This window comes from Harpegnathos saltator, unplaced genomic scaffold (assembly GCF_003227715.2).
Source record: "Harpegnathos saltator strain DR-91 unplaced genomic scaffold, Hsal_v8.6 scaffold217, whole genome shotgun sequence".
Lineage (NCBI taxonomy): Eukaryota > Metazoa > Arthropoda > Insecta > Hymenoptera > Formicidae > Harpegnathos > Harpegnathos saltator.
The window spans coordinates 419,153-425,106 of NW_020230003.1; the positions used below are offsets into that span (position 1 = coordinate 419,153).

The following is a 5,954-nucleotide window of genomic DNA, read 5'->3' on the forward strand; positions in this document are numbered from 1 at the left end:
GCAGCCTAAATCAGCACTTAGGCCCAGTTCCACAACTTTCTTTAAACTCCGTTTAAAGCAAGTTGTGGAACTGGGCCTTAGGCTCCGTCCATGTATTCTATAGTTAATGCCACAGATGTCTATACTATACTAGATTGCTAACTTCGATCTTTGACCTATACAAGAGCTGTGTCCCGCCTATTTTCCGGTTCGGCCATGAAGAGCGCCAAAACATGGCGGCGGTGTGTGTTTGTAGTGCGTACGTGAACATCCGATGCATATGTAGTAGTGCTGTACTGTAAGTATGTGATACCTGATGTGTCTACACTGATGTGTCGTATCTACTGCTATTTATATTAATAAAACTGCAAATATATAAACGAGATAATGCCAAGTACATGTTGCATTGTTAATTGCAATAATACGAATAAAAAAGGATATCACTTATTTAAGTAAGTAGAATACATTTATATATAATAAATGTTCGAGGTTTGTAATATGTGAGGGTTATCTTGCAATTAAACATTGTTAATATTATTAATATTATGTTAATATTATTAATATTATTAATATTAGAATGTATTCACTTACAAAAACAACGAAAGATAGAAGTCCTGCAAGTAACAGACACAAATTTACAAAATTAATATTATTTAATAACACATAAGTTGCATTTTATTCTTTATATGTATGTAAATATATTAATACAAATACTTTGACATATTTTGAACTGTATATATTCAATTTAATTTTAACTTTTACCAAACACTTAGATTAGCAACACCTTATTAATACACACATCTTTAAATGATATTCTTTCTTGTTCGTATTTTTGAAATTTATAATACTTATTCGGCATTATCTCGTTTGTAGATTTGCAGTTTTACTAATATAAATAGTAGTAGACACATCAGGTGTCACATACGCACTACCACGCACTACTACATACGCATTGGGTATTCACATACACACTACAAAACACACCGCCGCCATAGCTTGGCGGTCTTCATGGCCGAACTGGAAAATGGGCGGGATACAGCTCTTTTGAGAAGTTAGCAATCTAGTATAGTATAGACATCTGTGGTCAATGCCCATGACTCCCCTCCTTCTCTCTGCTTGAAGCAAGTGTCACATAAAAAAAAATATAAGCAGTAAGCAAATCAACTAATCATAGGTGAGAACGCGCAGTTATCATTTATGTTTTGCCTATGATTGGTAGATTTGCTTACTATTTATGTTTTTTATGTGCTGTTCGATTGACTGTCATGTAAGAGCACCTTTACATAATGAGTGCGATCCACTAGATGCTGCAAATACTTTGAAGCGCCTAAGGGTAAGCCGTGATTGGTCCATAGGGCACTTCGAAGCGTTTGCAGCGTGTAATGGATCGTGCCCAATGTAATTTTATTAAGCACTTTGCATTCTCTACTACATATTTTTAGCTCATTCTCCTTCCTTATATTCTTTATTCAATGTTTGAGACGTAACCTTTTGGTTTATATATTCTTCAGAGATACCTATCTTATTACAGTGATAACCAGACAGCAGAAGTGGTGGATGACGAAACAAGTGTTCAGAAATACGCATTTTAATCATGAATACTGTTACTTGTCTTGCACCGATTAATATTGCAGTTATAAAATATTGTATGTGCAATTGATTTATTTGCATTACAATTTGATGATATTGATGATTTTATTTTAATTAATTTAACTGTTAAATTAATATACTGTTAATAAGTTCTTGTAAAAATTTATTATTTTATGTAATGATATATATGTAATTGCGTTTTAAAATTTTGATTAAAATATATTTAAAAATATAGCAAGCATGCATAAAATCATAAAAATCTATTATCTCTGATAAATTTTCACTAAAGAAATATTGTATATATGTTTTTTTTTATTAATATATCTAAATAATATCTAAAGTTGTAATATGCCCAGACAGCACTGGACATCCAGTGGATGTACGTTTCACGTCCAATTTATGTCCGTATGTCTGATTTACGTTCGTGGACATAAATTGGACGTAACAAGGATGTCCTTATTGGACATCGGATCTGTAGGATGTCCGATGTACGTCCATCGGACGTCCTATGTCCAAAGTTGTGACAAACGTACGTCCTATGGATGTCTTTTGTAAAAAAAATTGACATAACGGACGTCCAATGGACATCCGTGTGCTATCTGAGTGTATGTATATTATTTTATTCCATAATTTATTTACATAGTAAATTTAAAATATATTGTACAAGTTTATTATTATAGATTTTATCATATAGATTAAATTTATGTTTTCTAATATTTCCAGTGTGCTTGTCCATACAAGGTGTTTAAAAAAAGATATTTAGGATCTTTAAAACAGATAGTGCTCTGCAAAATGGAAAAAGAAGGTTCTGATAAAAATGAGTCGAAAAATTAATATTGTCAGAATTACAAACAATTATTTATTTTAATTAATACAAGTGACTACTTGCTTCTGGTACTTATTAAATTTATAAGAATTTTCTACATGTCCTTCCATTTCTACATATGCTTCATATCTTCATATCATAGAATTGTGAACTTTCAGAAATTCCTAAATTTGTTCTACTTGACAGGCATTTTATATTTTCTAATATAATTCATTTATATCATCTAATGATTAAGAATACACCATACTTTTAAGAAATCTGCATAAGAAAGCCCAGGTTATCTCCATGAAAATATAAATAAAAGAAAGTCAAGAGGATTTATATATAAATTAGAAAAAGAAGAGAGTCACGACACTGGTCCATTCCATCTAATCCATCTTCCGCCAAAGGACTTATTTAAATGTTGTTATTTAAATATTGTTAAATGCTGAGGATAAAATAAATTAGAGTAAAATGAGTTTGGAATTTTATGGAATGAAGATGTGAAGAATGTGTAGAAATAAGAAAAAGACACATAGAAAAAAAATCTAAATTTGTAAGCATTAGAAACCAGTAGGTTGCTTGTTTTAATTAAAATAAATAATTGTTCATAACTTAGACAATATTAACTTTCACTCATGTTTATTAGGACTTTTTTCTTTTATTTTATGAATATTATCTGCCTTTAAAGTTCTAAACCCTTTTTTTTAAACATTTTATATTATTTGAATATCAATAGTTACTACTTAAGAATTGATTATAAAGTGATAATATACAAATATTTCTTCTATAACTGCCTTTTATCCTCATATAATTTTTCAATAAACTAATCTATTAAATGTGGTTAATTTTAGGGGGGAAAAGAGATGAATCCTTAATTTTACCAGTCAATGATTCTATTAGTGCTACCTTAGATACAGAACAGGTAAATATTTGTAAATTTTTAACAGACTTGAATATATATATTTTGATAAAATAAATTATTATTATGACATTATCTTATTTTATTAACAGCTGCATGCGAAAACTACGGTTATGATTAGTCAGCACTTTAAAGAAGATTGTATTTGGCTGAACGAAAGGTATATTAATAAAATATCATTTATATATTTACCTAGATATAATTACATACATAATTACATAATAAACTGGCTTATGTTTTAGAAAAGAAGATATAAAGAATCCAAGACTTCAAAACTGTTTAAATGAAAGTAAGTTAATACTTGATGAATAATTATAACCACTCAAAAACTTATTCTTTAAGACAGCTTTTGTATGTTATATTCTTTTTCCAAGTTAGGAGTCGTTCGCAGTTATCAGGTCATATGAATGATTGGAAGATTCATATCTGTTCAAAGAATAATTTCCCAACTGCGGCTGGTTTAGCTTCCAGTGCTGCAGGATATGCATGCTTAACAGCAGCACTAACTAAGCTTTATAAAGTAGAGGTATAATCATATATACATGTGTCTGTGTGTGTGTGCACACATGTTTACATATATGTATGATTAAACATTAATATGTGTTTTGAAGTTATATAAATTTTATTACTAAAGTGTTCTTACAGGGTGACATTAGTCTCATAGCACGTTCTGGCTCTGGCTCAGCATGTCGCAGTATTATGGGTGGTTTTGTGAGATGGCATATGGGAATGGATAAATATGGCATGGACAGTTTAGCAAAACAAATTGTGCCTGCCTCTCATTGGCCAGAGATGAGGATTTTGTTGATAGTTGTAAGAAAATAGTAAATACATATGTATATGCAGATGCTAAAAACAATAAAAATTTTTACATTGATCAAATTTATAGGTAAATAGTGAACAGAAAAAAGTATCGAGCACAATTGGCATGAAAAGGAGCATGGAAACATCAGAGTTCATGCAGCACAGAATAGCAAATGTTCCAGAAAAGGCTGATAAAATGCAGTGTGCAATTATCCAAAAAAATTTTAAAACCTTTGCTGAGCTCACTATGAAGGATTCTAATCAGATGCATGCTGTATGTCAAGATACATATCCACCATGCGTTTACATGAATGATGTTTCTCATAGTATCGTAAATTTTATACATTCATACAATGATGCAATGAATGATATAAAGGTGTGTATAAAATATGAGAATTTTCATTTCATTTTACATGTAGTTTCCTGTGTTATATTGCTATATAAATTATAGTACATCACTTTCATAGTATATAATATTACTTGGATTTATTTACAAATGTAAAATGAATTGTTAGGTTGCATACACTTATGATGCAGGGCCTAATGCTACGTTATACTTAATGGAGAAAGATGTGCCTGGAATAATAGGTGTCTTGGACTATTTCTTTCCTCCTCCTGAAAACATTGCAATTGAATATAAAAGAGGATTACCTATCAAAGGGATTGAGCCTTCGCAAGTATGTACTTTTTGTATATAAAATTTAAGTTCTATTTTAATACATATTGTAATTATTTTATAATAGGATCTGTTGAAGAAATTGAAATTTTGGAAACATTCACCAGGACAATTTCAATATATCATATATACTAAAGTAGGAGATGGGCCTAAATATTTGTATGATCCTCAGGATCACTTGTTAAATGGTCAAGGAAATCCTATTAAATGCCTTTGACTAAATTTTTTGATATATAATTTTATCTGCTGTACAAATATCTTTTTTAAAATGCAGAAATGAATAATTTATACCTTTAGTAGCTTTGATATATCCTTTACCATACAATGTAAAAAACCACTTCACGATACAAATATGGGTTTTTCAGGTTTAATAATTTTTTTCATCTGTTTTGAGTGGTTCAAACAATCTGTAAAAATTCAAGAATATATTTTTAAGTTTCTAGAACATATGTGTATCTACTTTATTTTAGCACAGAGCTCGGCAAAGTTTACAACTTTCGACCGATTCTCGAGAGCTACGCCTTCTATCTCCCCTTACTGCGCGGCGTATCCAACAACTGACGGTCGTGAACCGCGACGAAAGTTGTACAGTCGTGGACAGAAGGGTTGTCAGATTTTTTATAGTGAGTTTCGGAACGCATTCTGTTTTGACGAGAATGGGTGCATTCAGTATTACAACCGTTCACTGAGTCTAGTGAGCTCTTGCATCTGATTGGTGTATATTTTTAAATCTGAAAGAATATACCAATCAAATGTAAAAGCTGATTGAGCGCTCAGTGAGCGGTTGTAGTACTGAATGCACCCATTGCCTGCATTCAGCAGACTTAACAGTTGGACAACATTACTAGATTTTCCACTGAATCTCGCTCCTGATTGGTAAATACTTCTGGGCCTATGAAGAATCTAAAAGAATGCTCCAATCACAGACAATAATCACTAAGCGCTCACCGATCACTTTGTTCTACTGAACGCGGCCAATGAGAGCTTCTGCTCTGACACGCCTGCGCAGTCATCGATTGAACAATAGAGAAATCATATATACGTGGTGTTAAATAAATCGTAATTTTAAGAAAATATGTTATTTAAGAAAATATATCAACCAGAGAGAAGCCTGAGAGCGAGCATGGCTGCATTTATAGCGTTATGGAAAAGTTGGCTGATTCGAAGCGCCAACTGGG

At 31.4% G+C, this 5,954-nt stretch overlaps 1 protein-coding gene across 4 annotated transcripts; it reads left to right on the forward strand.

The window, feature by feature from the left end:
• The first annotated feature begins 266 nt into the window (after positions 1 to 266).
• Mvd (mevalonate diphosphate decarboxylase) lies at positions 267 to 5,046 on the forward strand. Of its 4 annotated transcripts, none has more exons than XM_025298398.1 (10): positions 267 to 431; positions 853 to 1,030; positions 3,229 to 3,299; positions 3,389 to 3,456; positions 3,539 to 3,585; positions 3,671 to 3,822; positions 3,942 to 4,109; positions 4,186 to 4,476; positions 4,616 to 4,777; positions 4,844 to 5,046. In XM_025298398.1, the coding sequence occupies exons 2-10, from the start codon at positions 988 to 990 to the stop codon at positions 4,991 to 4,993; spliced, it is 1,152 nt and encodes a 383-aa protein (XP_025154183.1). In that variant the 5' UTR covers positions 267 to 431; positions 853 to 987; the 3' UTR covers positions 4,994 to 5,046. The 4 variants fall into 4 exon arrangements, with proteins under 4 accessions (XP_025154183.1, XP_011153019.1, XP_011153018.1 ...); XM_011154717.3 differs by lacking the exon at positions 267 to 431 and adding an exon at positions 1,511 to 1,625 and having other exon boundaries at positions 847 to 1,030; XM_011154716.3 differs by lacking the exons at positions 267 to 431; positions 853 to 1,030 and adding an exon at positions 1,449 to 1,625.
• The last annotated feature ends 908 nt before the right edge of the window (positions 5,047 to 5,954 follow it).

Excerpts from the sequence above, each read along its gene's own strand:
- Mvd (XM_011154717.3), top strand. The coding sequence starts at position 1,574 with ATGAATACTGTTACTTGTCTTGCACCGATTAATATTGCAGTTATAAAA. Across the intron at positions 3,457-3,538 it reads TGTATTTGGCTGAACGAAAG|AAAAGAAGATATAAAGAATC; the intron begins GTATATTAATAA and ends CTTATGTTTTAG. Across the intron at positions 3,823-3,941 it reads CTAAGCTTTATAAAGTAGAG|GGTGACATTAGTCTCATAGC; the intron begins GTATAATCATAT and ends GTGTTCTTACAG.